Here is a 22,293-nt window from a genome sequence, read left to right on the forward strand (position 1 = left end):
ACCACTGAGACTAGTTCAAGGGGAACCCAATTAACAAACAGTCCACTGCAGCTTCTACAACCAAACCTCGACTGTGTTCGAAATTAAATATTTACATTAGCGCAAGGTATCCAACATGCATCCACTCCAGGATATGGAACACATAAAGACAAGTACAATACAAAACTTTAATGAAGTGTATAAAAAATATAGTTCGCAATTCTTCAAAGAAAAGCTAGTAATCATACAAGAACATATTAAAGTGTGTAAACTCCAGTTTGAAAACAGCCTGAGCACAAGCTGGTTGCGAGTGTGGAGAGATGCCAACCTCTGCCTGGCTGAAAGGCTTCCTGCAGAGCGGAGCGCACTGAGCTACTGCCGTGCAGCAGTCTGTGGGAGGGCAGGATGGCCAGGTAAGCAGCTCCGTACACCGTCTCCGGGGAGGAGCTGTAGGCTGACAGGGTCTCTCCTGTTTCCTTCCCATTCACCTGGAAAATAAGAGAGGAGGCATGTGGGAAACTGTCACATCCACAGCGGCACAGAGGTCGAATAAACAGCGAGGACCTGCTGGCTTTCTATTCCATATTTCTGTAAGATGGCAAATAAAACTAGAACAAAGCAACGGTTAGCATTTTTATGATTTTTATAACATATACACACATATATATATATATATATATATACACAAATTTTGAATCACAGCTTATAAAACTTGACCACAGTGACTCAGACATATAAAACACCTTCAGGGCTTACTGGGCTCTTTTAGCTACAATAAACATCCTGAGATCACTTTTAGATGGCGCACAGTTATTTAAGGATATTCTAATTAACAATTAGTACCCATCACGCTAAAAATCATACTGATAGGAGATAATTGCAATTAACAGCAGCATTTTACAAACTCTAGTTTTTACTTTAATTTTACATTCCTTCATAACAACCCTTTCCAATTATTATCCAACCCTCTTTCCTCTATAAATATAAAAATACTACAAAATATCTCAATTAAAGAACCGACTTGAGTGATTTTTATTTTTAAGGAAAACTGCTTTAATAATGCCAGTAATTGGGTTCTCAGTTGGCTTTTTGATGTCTCTCAGTTTGAGACAACAGGCTTGTGAAGAAGCCTAAATACGACTTTCAGCAGCAAGTAATCTGCGACATCATCTGTTTGGGTAAATTGCTACTTGTAGCAGATGCAGTGAAAGCAAATAATAAGTATGGATTTCGATGTTTTGGTACATGATTTTAATAGAAACAGATAAAAAGAGAGCTGTCAAAGAAACTCAAAGCAGGCAATCAGTGCTCGGGGTGAAAGAGATGAAAAACAGAAGCACAGAAGAGGGAGCACTTGCTGGGAAAGTGCTGAGAGACTGAAAGAAAACAAGAAAAGTGAAGAGGAGAGAGAAAGGAGTCGAGATCCACCTTCAGTTTGAAGTCGAAGTAGCATCCGGTGCACTCTCCAATCCAGTTTGCCTGCATGGCTTTGACCCCGTACCACTCTGGAAGGTCCTGCAGGGCGTCCAGGAGGGGCTGAAAGAGATAAAGCCACAAGTTTACTACTTTGTACAAGTTTGGAAGGAGCTAATTTTCCACTTCACTGTGGAAAAGAGATATTCCTATTAGTATGTGGCTGTCTAGGATAATGCAATTGACTCCAATTCCGTGTGGCCTCTTTCAAAGCGCAGCCAATTTATTTTGACAAAGCAGCAGAGCCGACCAGGTCACATTATGCAGACAAAAAGGGATTCTCAAAAATTGTGACCTCTGCTCGCCCTCTTTCCTGGATATCGCAAAGCAATCGCCTATATAGTGTGCACACTACCTCACACACCCACACTTCACATACACACCCATAAGCCCATACACCCCCCCCCCCCCCCCCCCACCCCACACACACACACACACACACACACACCCAGACACACAACAACATTTATACTGCATGATTAAAGGAAGCTATGAATATCAACAAGGCTCAAGCCAAAAAGCCACAGCTGGTCTGAGGCCAGAGATGTTATAATTCTCAATTTCCTTTTCAGTCTGTCAGCATCTATTACCCACAAACCACCCCTCCACCCCATCGTGGTGCAGTTCAGCATGCAGTACCTCATCACAGAGTTATCAATACGAACATAAACACTAGCCATAGTCATCGCTAGCATGAGTGCAGCTCGTCAGTTATGGATTCCCTTCAGAGCGAGAGGGGAAAAAAGGGGCATAAATCCCGAAGAACGTGTGTCAGCGTGACTGAGAGGCTGCTGGAAGGAGACACAGCAAAACAAAGATGACGAAAAAAAAGCTACGAGTGAGAATCGGGCACGGCTTTAAAGTGAAAGGCAGTGAGTGTTTTTCTCACAAAAGCCAGAAAAAACATTAACAGCAAGGACATGAGTCCCTGGCAACAAAGAAAAGCTCGAGCATGAAATAAGAGTAACCAAGGACTGTGTGTGTGCATGTGTGAGTGAGACATGTCAAGTACACTTCTGGGAAATATATTAACACAGTGAGGAAACACACAAACAGCTGTACTTTGGAAGTGGGTTCAGTTGTCGGGTGTTAATTTACTTGGAGGAAATCAAACATTTCTGGAAGCTATTTGAACAATACTGCACGTGAGCGGCGCACTGAGCTCTCGCTTTTTGTGAATCATTTAGATGTCAGTTGTGGTGTAATAGGCAGGCAGCATTTGTCTGAGTGCAACAAGTGTGATTATGCATGAAATTGAAAACTCCTGCTCCTGCCATGTGATCATTTAGCATCCTGCACGCTCCACATGGGAAGAAAAAAAAAGGATCCATCTTAGTAATAATACACAGTCGTTGCACAATGTGGAATAACTTGACAGCTAAACTGAATAAATATTGCCTGAAGTTAGAGCTGGGCGATAGAACGATAACGATATGTATCGCGATATAACTTTTACTCGATAGAGAAATTAAGCTATCGCGATAGACCTCGCCGCTCTTGTCCTCTTAAAAAAAAAAAAAAAAAAAAAAAAGGTCAGCCAATCCAAATTAAGTAGCGCAGAGCCGAACCAATCACAGCCGCAGCATCACGTCGCGTGACTTGTTACGTACAGCACAAGTGCCAAGCCGCACGTGTGTTTGTTTGGGAAGCAGCCAGCGGGTAATGGAGGAAATGAGTGTGCCGACTAGAAAAATCAACTGAGCGTGACCGAAGAGAAAACAGATGATGGTTCCAATGCCGGAGAGATTGTCGAACGGAAGAGCCATAGAAGTTCCGTAGTGTGAAGGTATTTCGGCTATTTCAAGTCTGACAAAAAACAGAGTAGCGTGCACTGTAAATTGTGCCGAAAGCAAGTCTGGAAATACAATAAACTGGTGCATGCGTCACACTGTGCGCCACGTTATTGTTTCGGTGAAATGAATTTCTACAATACTGTTACTGTTAATTCTACTCTCTGCAGTGTTTAAATGCTTACATATACACACAGTTACTGTCCCTCCACACATACGACTCTGTTCTGCTTCTATGCCCCAGCTTTGTTTACTTTTTCCCACCGAGGCTTCTAGACTTCTGATTGGCCAACATTTCTGCACGGTTAGGAATCTAGCGCCACCTGCTGCTTTGGCATGTTCATAGCAGCGTTTTCCTTCATTTCTGCCTTTATGTGTGGACGGGATTATTTTTTAAAACGAAAACGGAAAATCTCCGTTTTCAAAAATACCCGTGTACGTGTGGACGTAGCCTCAGTCTCTGACTGGAAGCGCTAATTCGTCATTCGGCTTTTGTCAGACTAAAGTAACTGTTAAAACTGTTTGAAAAGCTAAGCTATACAACAAGGAGAGATTGAGAATTTCCTTTTAGTTCTCAGTTTATTTGATATTGACAAAAGTTAGTCAGTTTTGTCTGTTCTTCTGTAAAACAAACTAAGATTTATTTTTAGAATTAATATTTTGTTTCTAAGTGGAATTGACAATTTAGTCTGTTTCGTTTGTTCTATTTTGAAACTTAAACGCTTTAGCGGCTGCCTTTTGTGTAGTTTGCAATATTTGCCTTTATTTATCTGAAAAAGTCTCATGTTCCTTAAGTACATCTACCCTGTTGAACTTATTATGAGAAATAAATATTTAAATCAAAACAAGCTGCTGATTATTTCACATTTTACTTGTGAGCAACGGCACATTTAAATCTTACAAATATAGTTATTTGGCTTATATCGTGATAGATATCGTTATCGACTGAAATGAAAAAAACATATCGTGATATGAAAAAATCTCATATCGCCCAGCTCTACCTGAAGTTAATGTTGTCTAACAGACTCGAACACGTTTAGAGGCGAGCGGACAGAAATAAAAAAAAAAAAAAAAAAGGAAATCACAGTCCAATTACATCGCTTTTTATTTGTCACGCTCTGGTTTGACACGGTCCGCCTTTCCCTCCATCTGTCTCTCTCACTTCTCTCCCTTAACACCTTCCTCTTCCTTCCTTCCCACTTCTCTGCTCTTCAGAGAAAATTAGAAATGCAGGAACACATTGTCACAGTAGGCTGCTTCCACCTCCGCTCAAACCTCTGACACGGACACGCACGGGCGACTTCGGCGCCGCGGCTGAACCTGAGCGACAGCCGACTGCGGACGAAATTATTTTTTTAATCAAAGTGACAAAGCAGCGAATAAAACCCTCAAACGGACGCGCTGGTGCTCTCGCAAGTTTGGGGTTTGTTTTATTGGAAATTACATGTGTTTTGCATCATTTCCAATGTTTTTCTTTTTTACATTTATTTCACACCGCCCAGGCACTGGTTTCAATGTTACCTCAGTATGAAATGAAACCCCACTCACAAAAACTTGCTTATGCTTTCTTTTATATTGTGATGGAAACAAGAAGAGCTGAAATAATCAGGCAGTGACTGAACCCATAATTTGAATGCAGAGATGTCAAACTTTGTTTTTTTGCTAGGCAAATGTGAGGATTTACTGCTTTGATGTTCTGTATCTCTGACTATGTTTAAAGTTTTGGATGGCTTTGAAGCTGAATTATTTTGTTGGTATTGCAATTTTTGGGAGATTTTCTGCACATTTAGACACCAAAAAAGATGCCCCACAAAATTAAGATCAACTAACATTAACTAAACATGAATGTAATTCCTCATTGCAGCTCTAGAAACAAAAAATGTTATTAGAAACATTTCTACCCAATTTTTCTCAACTCAGTAAACAAACTAAGATAAATTCGAGTTTAAAGTGTTCAAGCACTGAGCACATAAAGCCAAACTTTTCTCTTTTATAGGTACCTGCCTGTACAGTGTATTTCTATGTGCAAGCACATGCACACACATGCATGAGTTCCATGAAAAATGTATGAACTTTCTTTCTGAGGCTGATTCATGTAAGTCCAAAACGGCTAATTTCACCGTGCACCAGCCCTGTTCACCCCTCTGCTTAAAGGTGGAGGCTTCTCATCAGCCAGCCAGGCCACCTGGTGGTATTACTGAGGCTTCTGGTCTCTTTTTCCTTGAAGTAGAGATGCCAGGCTATAAATGATGGTCTCCAGGGGTCTGATTGCAGAACCAGAGAAGCAGGACTGCAGCTGCTGTTACTGAAGTGTCAGCCATGATTGTTATCAGAGGGCTCCGCAGCTCATTTTTGCCCACATGAAGTTTCTGGTCAGCCATTCAGATGCTGCTTGTCACACACATACTGGTGTATCTCTAGCACTGCCTCTCACACACACGCGGTACAGTCATACCTTGGCATAGTTTGTAGTCTTGATGAACCATTGTGTGAGTAGCTTCTGCTCCACCAGAGCTCCAGACCTCCAGGAGTGCCCATTTTCATCCACCTGTTCATCAGCCAGCACCGTCTGATCAACAGGGTCCCAGTTCACCACAGCCTTGGATAACACACATGCACGCACACAGCACACACCCAAACGGCACACATGAGCTCACAAATTGAAAAGCACAGCTTAAGAAGTAGCTCATATTTAAAAGCATATTTTAAGGCCACTGCATTTTATTACACAAAATGAAAAATGTTTTTTCCAGCCTGTCTACCATTTAATCCAGTCAAAGAGAAAACTCTGAGCTGCTTCAATCATTACTGTACCAGTCAGGGATCTGAAACCTGCGCAAGTCATATTATTCATTTAAAAGAAATCCAGGATAAACCAGAGCGCAAATACGATTAATACCTCTTTTTGGTATGCCAGTCCCGCTTCAAAGAGCTTGATAAATAGATACTGCGTCCACCTGTAGTAGTCTGGGAGGCAAGTGGTCACTTCCTGTCAGGAAAGTGAGAATCAGACTCAAAAGGGAGCAAAAGGGGCCTGAAAGCTGCCAAAACTCTCTGTCTGATGCTCAGCTCATCATCACGTGCTGCTTACCCGGTCCCAGTTGAAGCAAAGCCCGAGAGTGTCCAGCTGCTCCCGCATAGACTGTATGTTACTGAAGCGAGAGGAACGGCGCTAGAGTTAGGATATAGTGCACTCATGGGCCACTTTGTTAGGTACACCTTTTCAACTGCTCAACACAAATATTTAATCAGCTAAACTGATCAGCAACAGAGGACTGCATCCAGTGCCACTCTGTCAGCTGTGAACAGGGAACTGAGGTTACAGATGGCATATGCTCACCAAATTTGGACAACAGAAGATTGTAAAAATGTTGCCTGGTCTGTTAAGTCTTAATTTCTGCTGCTTTAGATGGTAGGGTCAGCATTTGGTACAAACAACATGAAAGCATGGATCTGTTCTGCCTTCCAACAAAGCTTCAGGTTTCTGGTGGTGTAATGCTGTGGAAGAGGTTTTTCTTTGGGCATACTTTAGGACCTTTAATATCAGTTGAGCATCATTTATGACAACAGTGCACCCATCGTCTAATAGCTTCTTCTAGCAGGATATCAGGCCATATCACAAAACCTCCACCACCACAAACTGGTTTCTTGAACATGACAATAGCCCTCATTTAGCAAAATTACCTTTGGAGTTATGAAACATGTACACCAGCCTATTTTGTTCTTACCACTATGCATACGTTACTAAATCATTCTGAACCAACAGGTTTGTGCTGCCTGCATATAATCTGCATACTGCCATGCCTCCATTTTCTCTATAAGGAGACAGGTTTACCTCCAGGTGAAGCAGAGAGAGCGGTGACGTGTTGCAAAAGAGACGTCTGGACAACTAAGGCAAAAAATTTGGCGAAAATCTGACTGATGAAACCGAAACAATTGTTTTCAAAGAGGAAGCTGGAAAAAGGCAAACGTTTCCAAAGTGTTTCTGTGAGCACTGTTTAAAAAAAACACATAATAATAAAAAGCGATGCTCTGGCTGAAATAACGGATGTTCTGAATATCTTTTGGACAAAAAATTGGTATGAAAAAAAGACTTAAAGGAAAAAGAAGAAACCGGAGCATGTAATCTGTCAGCTCGAGATGAGAAACTCACCGCATCGGTGGGATGTCTGAGTGATGACATCCAGCAACAACAGAAGTCATTTTAAATTAAAGATAAGAAATATAAAAATACAAAATATGTTTGAATTAAACGGTTAAAGGTATAACTTTCCATTTAGTATTTTGTTTACTTAAATGCAATTTTAGAATTTAATTGTAATTCAGAGCATTTTATGGCTTATTGTGTATTTGACAACTATAAATGATGACTAAATGGCAATGCCAGTATTCATTTTAAAGAACTGTTTGAATTCCCTTAGACAGCCATTCATTTGTTTGCAGGCACGGTCTACATTTGTAAGTCAAGACAGGGTCTAACCTAGCACCACAAAAGTGGGCCAATTCCAGTTAGTATATAAAAACAACAAACACTGAGATGTAATAGTTCAAATACCTTTTAGTCCAGTCTTCTGGGTCAAGCCCCCTCTCTATGGCTGCATTCTCAGCTGGAAGTCCAAAGGCATCCCAGCCCATTGGATTTAAGACCTGAAGACACAATCAGGGAACTCGTCATTTTCATTAGCTTTCTGGAAAATGTGAAAGCCATTCGATATTCCTTTTTTAGGACTTTTTATAGAGTAGGAGCTGAATTAACCAAAAAATGGCTTCTCTGAAACGATATGAAATCTGTTTAAATATTGGTCAAAAGTGTCACTGAAGGTTTCAGACTTAACATCACACTTAGACCAAGAGGAGAAAGTTTCCCAGGTGAAAGGAGGAAAATGAAAATAGCCCTGTGGTGTCAACGTGCATCATTCACATAATTAACTGACAGCACCTCTGATCAGCATGCTGTTCACATTACAGCAGGATTTATGCAATCAGTAACTATTAAACCAAAAAAAAACAAGTCAGTCTAGGAGGGAACGAGGGTCCTCTGCACGCATCAACTTTATGGTGATGTGTAAATCCCTGCTGGGAGCTTACACATCGGGATGAAAGCACACAGACTAAGAGCCGATGTTTTACTAAAATGTAAAAGGAACTGGTTTAACCTTAGAAAGAAGGGTCAGCATGCTTACATTATTACCCTGAACTTGTTGTAAATATACTGTCACTTTCTATACACATCCTCTCTGAACGCACGGCTCCCCCAGGCAAACACTCGAGGCGACATCTTTTTGGGTCCTCGATGGTGTTTTTCTGCTTACTGGGCGAGACGAAATGAGAGCACAGGAGTGGAAGGCGTGAGTAAAGTAGAGGAGAGGCAGAGCGACGAGGACTCGAGAGCTGGAGAGCATCGCTGAACGGACCCTAACTGGTCTGATGTTTCAGACGAATTGGTATCCTTGGTAACTGCAGGGGCCTCATTTGTAAAGCCGAGTGCTAGATGGTATCAGGCTAAGAGAGCTCAGGAGGAATACAGCCACACTGTGAGTAAAGCAGCCACGATGTGAACTGCAAGCGGAAAAATGTTAGGACAGATGTGCTACTACACTCTTGATCCAGCGTAAATACTTCACTGGTAATAGCTCCACTTATCCTTGTGACCACAGAAAGTGTGAAGCTACCCCGACTTTTTGAGAATCTGTGGCCGTGAAATCAGCACATTGACAACAGATTGTGGTAGATGGACAAGAGAGTCACTGAAGTCACTGTAATGCAAAGTCAGAGCCAATCAGGGCAGGGCACCATGGGATGAAAGCAGAGGAGAAGAGCTGGGAGACTGATGTTGTTGATATGATGCTACATGCAAGTGTCCACCCACACAGCTCCAGACAAACTCCACTCCATCTGACACTTTGAAATGCAACTTGATAAACGTTTCCTCGTTACACTAGCCCATTCAAAGGTTAACGACCCCTTACCAACCCTTACACATCAGTGTATGTGTAGAGGCAGACCAGCCCTATTAGTCTTTTTAAATAGCTTATTTTTGGGTAGTTCAGCCTTTATATTGGACAGGACAGCAGGGCAGAAGAAAAGGTGGTGCAGGAGGATCATCACACAGGAAATGACCCGGGTTCCTGCAGTAACCTTTTGGTACATCTGTCGGCTGCTCAACGCAGTGAGATATACTGGCGCCCGTCTTTAGCATTTTTATTCCTTTTCATGCTCTAAATGTGGTGAAAATGTACCAATACACACGTGTGTTTGATAAATTTGAACCTACCACCAGCTAATATTTATAAGCATGAAACGAAAAAGCCTGAAAATTTGCTCTGACAGCTGAATAATGAAAAAGCTGATATTGATGTCTGTGTACCATCAGTGCCCATTAGATGCATCTCTGTCAAACTAAAAGCAATCCTACTTTTAAGCAAACTAATAGTTTTGTTACAGTCTTGAAACTAAATTAATTCTAGCTTATGTCAGGAAATGATTTGTGATAATCAGCAGCGTCATCATTCCGACTGTCGATACATATCCATCAGTCTCAATGAGTCTCTTTGTCAATAAGCACAACTCCACAGGACTCAACTCCACAGGCTGCCAGCCGGTCGTATTCTGGTTATAATCCAATAGAACATGAAGGTTACTGAGTGCAAATGTAATAGTTAACAGTGAATTTTTGTAAACCAAAAAACCCACCAGAAAGTAACGTTTTTTGAACAAAAGAGAGAAGAAAACACTTGGTGATCACGTAGACTCAGGGTCTCGTCTCAGCCGAAATTGTCTGCTCTGAAAAATCAACTTTCCTTTTGTTGAATTCTGTGTGAAGAAGCTCAAGTGACGTGTGGCTGGATTTAAATGTCGGCAGGCCGCGATTTTGACACATGTGGTATAGACTGTAAAAATTATTATTTTTCCTAAGCAAGAAACAAGCGTTGTTGTTTTCACATATATAATTACACCCAGCAGCAGTGCCCATGATATCTATCTAAACTGAAAACGGTACTCAGTCATGGTTGGAATAATTAGGACCATTTGTCACGCTTATATGTTTTGCATCAAACTCATTTTAATATCTACGGAAGAGGGTTAGGGTCACCAAAGGGGGAAGGGGAAAAAAAAAAGAAGGAAAAAAAAAAAAAGGTGGGCACATCTTTTTTTTTCCCCTTTTCCAATATTCTGACTTTTTCCCTCAGAATTCTGACTTTAGTCTCAAAATTCTAAATTTTTGCTTAGAAATCTGAGATTTTAATTCTGACTTTAATCTCAGAATTCTGACTTTTTTTTCCTAGAATTCTCAGATTATATTCAGAATTCTGAGAAAAAAATTTTACTCAGACTTCTGACTATGATCTGAGAATTCTAAGACTAAAGTCAGAATTCTGAGAAAAAAAGTCAGAATTTTGAGATTAAAGTTAGAATTCTGATTTTAATCTCAGAATCTCCGACTTTTTCTCAGAATTCTGAGAAAAAATAAGTGTAAAAAAAACCAAACAAAAACAAGTGTAAAAAAAAAAAAAACCACACTTGAAGTTTCAGGAACAACTTTAATTTTTACTGTTTACTGTGATTATTAGCACGAGCTTTGTACTTACAATAAAGGTTAAAAGTTAACATCTTGTTTTGTTTTGATTACCTCATATTTTGATATTTATAAAGAACTAGGTTAGGTCTAGGTTAAAACTTTCTCTAATTTAGTATGTGACACATGAAAGAACTCCCATTACACATAACTGGAGAGTGAGTACCTTTCTCAGTTAACTAGTGAATAGGGTAGACTGAGTGCATACAGCAGAACAAACTCAACTTTCTGACCGATGCTGAGAGAAACAAAGTAGTTCTCAGTGATGTGACACCAGGTTTCTGTTCAGAGACAAACCAGCCAGAGGAAGACGGGCAGGTGAAACAAAAATAACACTGCATCTCGTGTAAAGACGGCACCTGGACCAGAAAACACGGAGGAAGAGAGAAACTTGTCACACACCCACCTTTCTTCTTGGGTGGATAGATCATGTACAGACAAAGTCTAACCAAAGAACTGAGCAGGTGTTTGTGTCACCGCAGGAGCACGGTCCATGTGACAGACACTGCTCGCGGCTTCATCAGCGGCCGCCGTTTAGTGGAATCAAACAGAGTGCTGAATATCGATTGCAGCACTAGGAGCTGAAACAGAGTGGAGTCAATAACAGACTAGAGCGCTGGTAATCGAGAGTATGGATTTTACTCTACACCTAATTTTAACCTTACAAGGAGACCTCATAGCGAGGATCCAAATTACCACAGCAGGTATTAAAAACCATAGAAACACCTTATAGGAAAAGCAAAACAGCTGCTTATGGGCCGACCTCATTCCTCACTTTATTGTAAGAAGGATTCAGTGTCAGCCAAGGTTATTAAAGTTAACGAAAAGTAAACTAAAAACTAAAACTAGTCATGAAAGTTAACTACTATAATAAAAACCAGATCTCTGAAATAATTTTGTGCAGCAGAAATAAACGTAGTTTTGTCATGTGTTCATTTGGTCAAATCTGTTATCACAAACTATCCGAAGAGACTTTTGTGGACGTGTTTATTGAGGCTTCGGATGTCTACAAGACTGAGTCAGCTGCTTTCAAAATGTCCTGCTGTGCACTGATTTTCCTAAATCTTGCCACAAATACAGCAATACTGAAAAAAAAACTAAACTGAAATTAAACTCTTCAAACTTAGGATTGAAAGAAACTTGAAAGAAAGGCAGACGTCAAATGTGACATGATAGTTGAATGCAAACTATAATGTGATATTCAGAATCCCAGCAGGCAGTAAATTTCAATATTAGCCTTAAAGATGAGTCATTTTACGAAAGTTTGACCTTATTTGACCTCGAAGAAGACGTCAGAGGTTTAAAGTATAGTGATATTAATGCCTATATATCATTCACTATATACTGTCTTTGCACACAACGGCAGTAAGAAAGACCGTTTTAAACAGCCCTATATAGGATTATTATCACTATGACCTTCAGCATAATCTATTGACCTTGAAGTAGAGGTCAGAGGTCAAACATGAGACAATATTTTAAATCTTTATATTTGTAAGAATCATAACCTCTAATTTATTTTTAATTTTATTGAAAGTTTTTGTCAATTTTTGACCAATAAAGCATTAAGTTGGCCTTAAAGACCTTGGTGCATCTAATCCAAATGTTAATGGCTTGTAACCAAAAGCCCACTCTACACAGTTTTTTTTTTTTTTTTTTTTATCAGAATCAATTCAAAACTTTTTGAGGCAGTAAGAGTAACACACGCACGCACACATACACAAACATTACAAAAAACATTACCTCCTCCTTGATGGGGTTAAGTGTAAAATGTTTTCTAATTTCTGTCATGGTAATTGCCCCAAAAACAGTTCACGAGACACTGATACAGGCTGACATTACAGCTGAATCAACACCTGTGAGAAGGTAGGATTCATTACTCTCATTTAGAGTAATAAACTGGCACCTGGGTGTGGCGTTGAAATTAGCATTTAAAAAGCAAAGGGATGTACAATAGAAATCAAAGTACAACAAAGAACAATTTAATTACACGCTCTCACGGCGGTGTAAACATCGGCCATCTAATTGAAAGAAACAGGCTCCCTGAGGTAGACTTAAGCTTCTAATCACACTCATATTAATGCTCAAGTCAAACTACTGCATAAGCATTACACGTGTATATAGATGGGAAGCTTCACAGTTCGGAGGAAGAGTAAACAGTGAGTCCAGCAGTGTAAACACAGCTGATATTAAAGAACTGTTGAGCAGAAATAAACAGAAAAAAAGTGGGTTACAGATTGGTGAGGGGAGCCTTTTGAAGTGGCTCCAGTGAGAAAGCAGCAATCATACTGTCAATGCAGCGTCATGTTTTGTATCAAAGACGAGTTCAATGAAGGACTGACTCACCATTTTTCCCAATATTACTAAACAACAGCCAAAACACATCCATTACATTTAACTCCTCACAATAACACCAAGTGTGTGTCTCAAACAGCACATTTGAGGGCGTCACGTCCTTTGTAAGTTTTTGTTTGTCACAGGGAGAGACGTGCGGTGAGGGGAAGATAGCGCACAATAAGCCAAATTGGGGCGTGCATTAAAAGTTAAAAGCTCAAAGGCAGAACAGGCTCATTCCTACAGGGATGGACACCTGAATGTGCTATTGTCATGGGGTATTCTCAGTGTTTACCTGTTACCTGCTTCTCCTCCTGTATGTATTATTTGTGTGTGAATGGTCCTTTGTTGTAACAATGCTTCTAGGCACTAAATCCCACACCAGTACAAAGCTTGTGTATTTCTCCTTTAATGTTGCCACATTCGTAAGCATAATGCATTTGTGAGTTGCACCCATGAAAGACTTAAAAGATCTTCTCTGCCAGTGCCAAACAGCTTATTCTGTTATTGACTCTTGTTTGGTGTCACTTATTGGATATTGGATGATCAGTGTTGGAGAGTAACGGAGTACATGTACCGCCGTTACGTATTTAAAATACAAAATATGAGTAACTGTATTCCGTTACAGTTACCGTTTAAAAAGGTGGTATTCAGAATACAGTTACTTTGTTGAAATAAATGGATTACACGGCAGTATTTTCCCGTTTCATATGTTAGGCTATGCTCTCTCTATTTTTAGTTTCCATGCCGGTGGAAACCCAAACAAAACACGCATTAGGAGGCTCTAATGTCTGTGTCTCAATCTCGTGGTCCATGTCACCTCTACTTGCGGCCCGCATAATGACGTGAAGAAATATTTTAAAAAATTATTCACAAAAATTATTTAATATGAAGGCAATAGGAGAAGTGTTACAGGCATAACTGTAAACAATGTAGCCTCATGGGCAGTGTAGTCCGTGCTGCAGGTTGAATGGACTGACATACCCGTTATGTGTCTGTGAGCGAGGGAGGGAGAAAAAGGAGAGTGGAAAAGTACGAGTTGTCACCGAGCAAAAACGGGAGATGGAAGCATGTAAATATAATAATAACCACTGCAGCCAAAAAGAGCCAAGTTGTAAGTAAGCTATTAAGACTCGACTGTACACCGTGTTCGCGTTTTCCTCTGAAGCAATAAGTTCTGTTGGAGCAGCCTTTCAACGCCTCTCTCTGTCTCTCGCTAGCAAAGTTGACTCAGACAACAAAGTAAAGCTAGTCTTCAGCTACGAGCCCGACACGAACCCCGAAGTATTAGCCAGAGGTCCCTTTACGGTTTTACGCCTTTACGGTTCGGAGCTGCGAACCTGTTTTACAGGTGAGGAATATTTTTCTATAGGAGATTGCTGCAAAAAGTGCAGCCTTGAGTAACGTAACGGAATACGTTACAAAATACATTTTGGGGCATGTATTCTGTAATCTGTAGTGGAATACATTTTAAAAGTAACCTTCCCAACACTGAAGATGATTGACGTACACATACAAAGGCACAGCACCCTGGCACCTCCTCCTCCTCATGGTGGTCACCAGCTTGGTCACACACTGGGGTAGGATGGCGTCTTATTCTTCAACTAACATTTGTCACAAGTCGGCCAGTTGTGTTGGTCACTCTGGCACGAACGGCACGCCCAAGCTGATCCCACAAGCGTTCGGTGGGGTTGAATTCAGGACTGGCTGTAGCACAGGAAGTAGGTTGGTGGTTATATCCTTGAGCAAGATACTAACCAAACTGCTCTCAGATGCATCCACTGGAGTGTGAATGTTAGACAGACCTCACAGAAATAGCGCTTTTCACCAAAGATAACGTTCCTCCACATCATCATCCGATCCGATAAACACCATCAATCAACAGTCAATAGCAGAATAAGCGGTTTGTCATTGGCAGAGAAGATCTGGAAGGTTTTTTATGAGTGCACACAAATGCATGAATTAGAAATAAACAGCCTTTAGACTTATTGCAAAGAGGCATTGAAACAACAAAGAAATAATAGAGTTTTGTAAGAAAGCAGTTTGAGAGTTTAAACTGAGCAGAAAAGCACTTTATAAGTACCAATCCATTTACATCAAACAGCAGTGTGTCCTGTAATATCACTTATGGAATTTCTGTGTTGGCCATAAAACCCTGTAATTTACTTACAGAGTCAGCAAACTTAAAGCTAAACAGCTCTCGGGACTCTGAAATATGGCACCGCTAAACAACTGCTGCTGTGAGAGCAGAGCATGTTCGGCTTCAATAGGGATGGTACAAGGCAGAAACATAACAAAATAAAAGAATAAAATAAAAGCTGACATACCTGATGCCCTCTCATTTTTTGGAAATGACCAATGGTGTCACTGATGGTATACACTCGCACATGGCCCATATGCAGTCGCCCTGATGGGTAAGGAAACATAGAGAGGACATAAAACTTCTTCTTGTGGGGACTCTGGAGGAAAAAAAAGAAGAAGAAGAGGCCGTTATAGAATCATGAGACAAATGACCATAAAACTGACTTTTAATCCTGAAAGCACACAGCAGAGGAGCCTCTCCATTATCAGTCTGGCCTCTGAATGAATCCCATACAACAGAGACTCCATTAAACTGATGAGAACAGGAATAGCTGCTCATCACATAGCGATCGTGAGCGCCGACTGACTCGGGGTATATTACTGTATAAGGCTCTAACAGAGGCTGATTATAGTGTCCGAATTTAAATGATGTCAGTGCAGACCGCTGGTGATTTACAGTCTCAATGCTGTTGCCACAGCAACGCAGTAAGTACCAGTTACACCCAGAAAGACGTGATTACAGGAAACGTGAGTCATGAATTTTTCAGTAAATTAATTAGGTCCAGAGTTCTGTGGTAAATGCACTTAATCACTGTGAGCCAGTCCCAGACTGCCACACTGTCAGGCCATTAGGATATATAATCATCCAGAGCTCCGAGTCTGAGATGAGCTGCGAGGGTCAGTGGCAATAATAGATGAGGGCATAATTTAGAAGCATGCACCTATTCGTCTAACTGTGCCTCAAATGTATACATGTGGATCTGTTTCAATACAGGATCAGAGGACAGAATTATTAGCTCAGGTGCTAATAAGTATTTCCCAATTGCTGTTAAACAAAACAAGGAATTTTTAACAGAGCTTTTCCAAACGTCAGAGTTTTACTTTGGATGCGTATTTTACTTTGCACACAGAAAAAAAAATTATGTCACAAAAGCTAATACTACCAGGGTCAAAATTATTAGCCCCACTGATGCTAATAATCAGACACTGGAGTCAGTTTTAGCTGGATAACAGCCTGCAGTTGTTCGTTTCTCACACTCGTTTTCCAATCACAGCCCATTTTTTTCCAGATCTAACGGTCTTCTGGCAGGGACCCTGGGCTTCAGTTCACCCCACAGAGTTTCAGTTTTTCAGGATGTATCCATGCTAGTCAGTAATGCTCACTTTGGCATTCTGAAGGCTGTTCTTCCAGGAGCTATGAATGTTTGGGTTGCTGTCATACTGGAACACAGTGATGACGCAGACCCAGTTTTGCGCTGACTGCTTGAGGTTTTATTTTAAATTCTTCATGATTCTTTCACCTTGGTGAGATTCAAAATCCCAGACATACTGGAGCTTTCCCACAAAACAATACTCCCACCACCACTTTTCACTGGGGAGTTCTTTAGTTGTTTACCTCCCTCTTCTTTCTCCAAACATGAGCGGTATCTCTGATACAGAGCTCTAGTTTTGTCTCATATGGCCAAAGGACGCACTTGCAATAATTATAATCTTTCCTCAGGTTTTCTTTAGCATACTTTAGTCTGGACTGAAGGTGTCTCTTCTGCAGAAGTGGAGTTTTTCATGGTCTGCAACCTCACAATCCATTCTTGTGCAGGTTTTTGATGATTTTCTTCTTTGAGAATATCATTCCTGCCTTGGTTAAGTCATCCACTTGTGTCTCTGCAGTCGTTCTGGGGTCTTCAGACACATCTCTCACTGGTTTTCTTTCCAGAGTCTTTGAAATCTTTCAGCTCCTACCTCTACCAGGCTTGTTCTGTATTGTGTGGATCCATTTGAATTTCTTGAACTCACTCGTGGGTTAAAAATGTTTTGCTCGGTTAAAGAGGGGAGCTAATTACCACTGTCCTCATTTATAGTACGCACTTGGCCCAAGGTAGACACAGCAGAGGTTTTGTGAAACTCAAATAAAATCAGCAGTTTTTTAAACACACACATCTGTGTTTTTCTTGCAAGGACAAACAAAACATTTGTTTGTGCTTATGATGTTTAGATTCTACAAAAGACGTCTACTTGTTGGTGCAACCTTGATTTGTGGAGCACAATTATGATTTCCAACTCATTCAACAGTAATGACCTCTATTTAGGCCATAGAACATCTGAAAGAAGTATTTTTGTTATGTCAAGTATTTACTGAGGATGACTCATGTTTCTCACTCGACATATCAGACATTCATTTCTACTAGCAGTTTACCTCAACACATTTTTACAGCAGCAGCATGTGGGGCAAATGAAATGCCAACCATCTGCTTGTTCCAGCTTCTTATCTAAATATGGATTTATTGGATTATTATATTAGGATTATATAATAATTAGGATTATTATAGGATTTAGTGCATTTCCATCCATGCATGTTCCAGACTGCCTAACCAGGATTGTGGTGGGACAGGAGCCTATCCCAGTTGACACTGAGCAAGAGACAGACTGCCAGTCTATCTCAGGGCCAATTTACAAATCACCAATTAGATCAACATGCATACCTCTGAGCTGTGAGAGGAAGCTGGAGCACTTGCTGTGTCATATATAAACTGAGTTTTGGGGGTTTTTTTGTAACTGCTGGTTACCAAAAGCAAAACAATCATTCATTTAATCTTGAGCTTATTATTTGATACTTTGAAAGACCCTCTTACCTCCTCCACTGCATCCTTCCGCCACTGCGCCATAATTCGCGGGTGCCACCATCCTTCCACTTTGCGTCTGGTCTCTGTTCGATAGTCCTTCTCCCACACGCCCGTCTCACTGAACAGGGTGCGACTCCTGGGTGAAATTTGGTGCAGAAATGGACTCTGGAGGGCTCCGCTCCTTTGGGCTGCAAACAGGGGATACAGCGCCAGCCTTCTCACGGACACCCGCATGATTGCGTCTGATAAAACAGGAAAACAGCCAGTGGTGGAAATGTTGACATGCTAGTGAAATACTAAAGTTTCTATTTTTCAGTAGAGGTCAGCTTTAACCGAGCTTTCCCCTAACCTTTGGTAAATATATTAAATAGCTTATAAAACACACAACATGAATGCACACACATTAAAACATCTAACTGACAGAAAATGGAAACAGCAGTTTCCATCTTTACATAGAAATGACAATAAAAGGCTCGTGACTCCGCCCACATGAATCAAATACTTTATCTGATATAGATTTTGCTGCTCTCCCTTTCAAAGCTGCCTCTTCGTGCCCCTTCGGCCCTTTCCTACGCTTGGATCGCTTCCTGGAAGTTTCACTCTGACCGGCCAAACTTGTGCAACTGCAGTGTGTGCTGGATCTCCATCGATGTGACCAAATGGTGAGATGAAAGAAAATAGTCAGGTTTTTGTGGAGTGGAATAAGCTAAACTTATTTTTCAAACCCACTAGAGTCTGACATTATTATTCTAAAAGGCTACAGGGCAGATATGCCCTCCATGGTGTAATATTCAATAAGTAACTAAGTATATTTTATTTTATAGCACATTTAAACCCCAAAGTGTTTTACAGGTTCCTTAAACACTGACATTACACGCAGTCACAATGTTTACGTGAAATAACCAAATCTTCCGGTCACAGTTCCAAATTCTTGACAGAAAAGGTGCGTCTTCAACTCAGATTTAAACATTTGAATTTGGGTCATTTGGGAGGTCACTGCAGAGTTTTGGTGCAGCAGCAGCAAAGACACGAGGTTCTTTTGAAATAAGCTTTGATGATCAGGAGTTACTAAGGAGCCCAAATTTGCAAGAACCTTTTCTTCACCTTATCACTGTGGGGTATTGTTTGAGGTAAAAAATGAATTTACGACTGTAAAATGACTGAAAAAATATGAAGCAAGTGAAGCGCTGTGAATATTTCCCAGAGGGACTGTAAGTGCATTAGAATAGCCCAGTTTAGATGTAACAAATGCATGCGTAACCCTTCCAGATTAGAAGGATTTAAAAATACTGACGGCAGCCGGTGGTACCCAGCCTTTTAGTAGACACATCTATGGTATGAATATCAAAATCCCACTTTGCCTTGTTCTCTTGTTATTGCATTCATAGTATTATTTTTTTTTTTTTTAAACTTAAACTTGACCTTAAGGTCAAGGTCACTGAGATTCAAACTTGTCCGAAATTTTTTAGCATTTAGATACAACTATGTTACTAATATGAAGTGCCTGTATTGCTTCGTTCTCGAGTTATCTTATTCACAAACGTGGGTGTCCATGTTGCCCGCAGGATGACAACAATACCCCATCAGCCTTTTAGGGCTGAGGGGTTTAAAAAAAAAAGGTTTTCAGTCTGGAGCTTGTTCTGATAGTTCTGCAGTAGGTATGAAAAGGGTTTCCCACATCAGTGCATATGACTTCAGATGACTTGAATCTACAGGAATGAGCAACATTACATTAAAGTCCACTTGTTGTGAACAGACTGAGTGACAGTTTCATCCACTGCGATTAATTTATGGCAGCTCTGATTTTTATTTTATTTCTTTTTACCACTGCTGCTTCACAGCCTGTGTCCATCGCATCAACGTCACTCACACAACAGCACGACTGGTTTATTCAGCGCGATGTGATTACAGCTCTGCCTCTCTCTGAATCTAAGGTATCAAACCACCTGCCTGCTCGGATGAAAGAATGTCATTTGCAGTCAGATGACATGAAATGACACACCGATTTCTCGGCTTTAAATCGGCCCTGTACTTTTAGATTATTCCCACTTCATTATAGGAGGTTAAGTGCACCCAGCTGCCTCTGGACATCACCTGCATGGAAGTGGCAGCTTCACTCAATTTGTGTAATTACTGGTAGGTCAAAAGGACAAAATACTACATTAAAGAAAATATCCAGAACAGGATTACTCTATAAAATAAATTTAAAAAAGTTTACCACTCCCACTGCTAACAACTTGAAAGAAGAAAAACAGATTGATTGTAGGCTGTTTCAGAAAGGTTTCCCTTCCTCCTTAATGATCAGAGAGCAGTTAGGCTAAACTTTCTGCTGGCTTAATGTCGGTCAGACAGTCAGCAGTATGTACGAAAACCCATTTAACCTTGATTTGATTTCACCCAGACACAGACGTGTATATACAGACAGTTTCCAAGGTAACCTGAGAGGCTCGTACAGTCAGCACAGTCTTGGCTGCGGAGGACTACTGCTGCTAACCTGACCTGTAAGGAGAATATTTTCACAGCAGTGACGCATCTGGATCTCAGAAGGAGAGACCTTTAAAGCATCAAAGCGGAGGCTGAGATGATCAGCACGCCCCGACATCAGACTGACATCAAGTCAGTCGGGAAAATATAAATTATGACTAAAGCTGAGGAGGGCTCAGAGGAAAAGGTTACTCTGTATTGTAGGATTGCTGATGTTATGAAAACTTGACAGTTAAACAAATCAGCATGAGAGAGAAAGTTTCAGATGACCTGATTTTAGCAATAAAAACCACTGCTTTTTAAAAAAAAATTACATCCTAGATTATAAGGAGACAACTGACCAGGATGGACAAATCACTTGGAGAAAGCTGAGCTTTGTCAGCTGCCACTGGTTCTCCTCCACCCACCTGTTTGTGGGACTTTTTTGTCTTCAATATATTCTCTCGAGTATAAGCTAGCATCACAACAGCCAACACTCCTCCCCTCAGGCTGAAGCTGGGAGAGACGAGCACTCAACGCCGTGCGCGTCTCTGACGGTGCGAGTGAGTGGGCTGAGGCGAAAGACTGAGATAATGTTTCTATGGTGACTGGCCTCATCCATTCGGGTGTCTCCTACAAAGAGTAAAACATTGCTTCATCTCAAGCTGATGTCCAAGTCTGTGTGCTGGACTCCAGTACTCAGCAAGGGGTGGGGTGGGGGTGGCTGATTAATTCTTCAAATGAACAGTAACTGTGACAATTTAAAAATATATTTTTAAAGCAGAAAACTAGGATCTGGGGGAGAGCTGTGCAGTCAGTCATTATGAGAATCTTTTATAAATGCTCAGATAGGACAGGTGTTTCAATATGTCAGAAGTCAAATGCATCTGTTTCTGGTGCCAGAGCTCACATATATTAAGACAATGAGTAAAGGTGCACTTACTTACATTTGCTCAAGAAACGATAATGTTGCCAGTAATCAAATGTATTGGATACATTTATAAGAATATTCTCAAAACACCATCAAAACTGTGTTACCACAGCTTGTCTTTCTGACCACATGCTCCCAAATTTACAACTCCTAACAACTTTTGGCCTCATTGGATAAAACGATCATATAAATGCAGGCGTTAAATTCAGTTCAGCTTGTCTTACACTGTTAACAATGAGGTGTAATAAGCTATATGGCTTCTGACATGAGAGTTATACACGATTTGCCTGCATATTTGTAAGAAGCACCAAGCAAGCAAATCAAGTAAGAGCAAAAACATTTTGGATTCTAAAACCACAAATAGTCCACATCCTGTTACATTGATACAGCATGCGTCACGCCAATTATCGCGTGACTTTGTTACATGCACGTTATAGGGGTTTTGACATGGTTTCTTTTCCGTCTTTATGCTACAGCGGTATTGCGTGTTGTTATTTCTCGTGATAAACCTGACCTGCTGCTTTATCCGCATAGATAAGCGAATACTCCTCTCTTTAATGCGAATTAAACACAATGGAAACACCTTTTTACACCTGCTGTGTGCATGTTCGTGGAGTCTGTCAGCTGCACACACGCTGAAGGATGAAGGAAAGGAGGGAAAATGTCTTCTGTGAAGCTACTCACCGTTTTATTTCCTACTCCTTTATTTCCGCGCTGTGCTCGGAATAACAGAATACGCCAGTCCGTGTTAAAGAAAACATCCCAACCAGCCTTAAAAACCGTTGTAAACGACCTGTTTTCCTGGCTCACGATTGCACTGTAGGCGCC

The 22,293-nt window shown here is 40.8% G+C and overlaps 1 protein-coding gene across 1 annotated transcript in view; it reads right to left on the reverse strand.

The window, feature by feature from the left end:
* The window catches only part of lars2 (leucyl-tRNA synthetase 2, mitochondrial), a 36,251-nt gene extending 13,986 nt beyond the window's left edge, over positions 1-22,265 (reverse strand). Inside the window, exons 1-9 of the mRNA XM_085365263.1 lie at positions 22,150-22,265; positions 18,081-18,313; positions 15,477-15,608; positions 7,798-7,889; positions 6,334-6,394; positions 6,142-6,231; positions 5,698-5,841; positions 1,408-1,515; positions 308-467 (exon numbers count right to left, since the gene is read on the reverse strand). Coding sequence (XP_085221389.1) covers positions 308-467; positions 1,408-1,515; positions 5,698-5,841; positions 6,142-6,231; positions 6,334-6,394; positions 7,798-7,889; positions 15,477-15,608; positions 18,081-18,305 — 1,012 coding nt within the window. The 5' untranslated portion in view covers positions 18,306-18,313; positions 22,150-22,265. The remainder of the gene's footprint in view (positions 1-307; positions 468-1,407; positions 1,516-5,697; positions 5,842-6,141; positions 6,232-6,333; positions 6,395-7,797; positions 7,890-15,476; positions 15,609-18,080; positions 18,314-22,149) is intronic.
* Positions 22,266-22,293: the final 28 nt, after the last annotated feature.

The sequence above is a fragment of the Diplotaxodon limnothrissa genome, linkage group LG11 (genome assembly GCF_057381915.1).
Source record: "Diplotaxodon limnothrissa isolate DT_005_m linkage group LG11, D_limnothrissa_male_GT1.1, whole genome shotgun sequence".
NCBI classification, from domain to species: domain Eukaryota; kingdom Metazoa; phylum Chordata; class Actinopteri; order Cichliformes; family Cichlidae; genus Diplotaxodon; species Diplotaxodon limnothrissa.